The sequence below is a fragment of the Rhagoletis pomonella genome, unplaced genomic scaffold (assembly GCF_013731165.1).
Source record: "Rhagoletis pomonella isolate Grant_MI unplaced genomic scaffold, Rhpom_1.0 Rhpom_scaffold_19260, whole genome shotgun sequence".
NCBI classification, from domain to species: domain Eukaryota; kingdom Metazoa; phylum Arthropoda; class Insecta; order Diptera; family Tephritidae; genus Rhagoletis; species Rhagoletis pomonella.
This window is the reverse complement of record NW_023477777.1, coordinates 1-1,214: the sequence shown is the minus strand read 5'-3', so window position 1 is coordinate 1,214 and position 1,214 is coordinate 1. Positions and strand designations below refer to the sequence as shown.

The 1,214-nt window shown below is 36.8% G+C and overlaps 1 protein-coding gene across 1 annotated transcript; it reads left to right on the top strand.

Moving 5' to 3' along the window:
• Positions 1-352: 352 nt before the first annotated feature.
• Positions 353-1,209, top strand: LOC118732362 (the record flags this gene model as incomplete). Its single annotated transcript, XM_036461491.1, has 2 exons — positions 353-978; positions 1,054-1,209. Coding segments are annotated over exons 1-2 (525 nt in total), but the record flags the coding sequence as incomplete, so codon positions are not given.
• Positions 1,210-1,214: the final 5 nt, after the last annotated feature.

The window sequence follows — 1,214 nt, the reverse complement described above, 5'->3', positions numbered from 1 at the left end:
ATAACAAGAAGGGACAACTCGTATTAATTGTAGCGAAAGCAATGCGCAACAGGGGCGTTTCTTCTCTTTTGCCCTAGTACATTTTTAGATTGGATGAAAAGAGAAGGCACTCCCCTGTTGCGCACTTTCGCTGCAATTATAACGAGTTGTTCTTTTTTGTAATCAATGTTCTTTGATTTTGTCTCATTTATCAAAAATTCATCAACGTACATGGCTTGGCTGCAATTATCCGCCGATGAGCACAGTGCAAGCATCAACACAAAATGAGGTTGTTGTTTTTGTTTCGAATGCAATGCTCACAAGCCACGCCACAAACGACGAGCATACTCGGTGAAAATCAAATATTTTTTTTGTTGCGAGCATGCTCGTGAGCCGCCCTACAATCGACGAATATGCACTGCAAGCCTAGCATGCTCGCGCACATGTTCGTAGCAATGTAACACCGACCTTAGCACAGTAATCGAAAAAGTCGATGAATCTCTACCTAATTGGTTTTCCATGTGCTAATCTCTAAATGTTTTTATTGATACTTTATTAAATATCATTGCGAAACTTATAAACACATACATTCCTAGTTTTTCATCTTATTTAACATTATTTTATCCGGCTATGGAATCGTTGCGAAACATGTGTCGAGTTTGTTTGAGAGTGGAGGACTCAGTGCCGCTATTAAATTGGAATCTTCCTGTAGAAGATATAAATGAGAAGTTGTCGTATGCAGAATGCTTCCAGCTCTGTACCCAGTTGAATTTACTTTTAAACAAGGAATTTGAAATGAATGGTCCGTCCTTGAGAATATATGAACATTTTTGTTATAGCTGTGCTGCAAAACTCAAAGAAGCATATGAGTTTATAAGAAAGGCTCAAGAGGCTGATACTACACTGCGTATGAATTACTGGAAAGTAGATTCCGGAGATGATAAAAAGTTATTTGAATGGGTAGGAGTTGGAAAAGACTCTCTGTCAATCGATATTAAGGTAAATATATACATATACTTTATGCATTACTCCATAATTTAAAAATAATTATGTGCAATTATATATGCCTTTTAGGAAAGAGAAAGTGATGAAGAACCACTTACTCTTGAAAGTAACACTCACATGGATGAAAACTCAACCCCGCAGGATTTTATTATGAAAGCCAGCGAAGAAAGTTCAATAAAATCCGAAATTTTAAAGTCGTCGAAACCAACCACAAGAAAAAAATCGAAAAA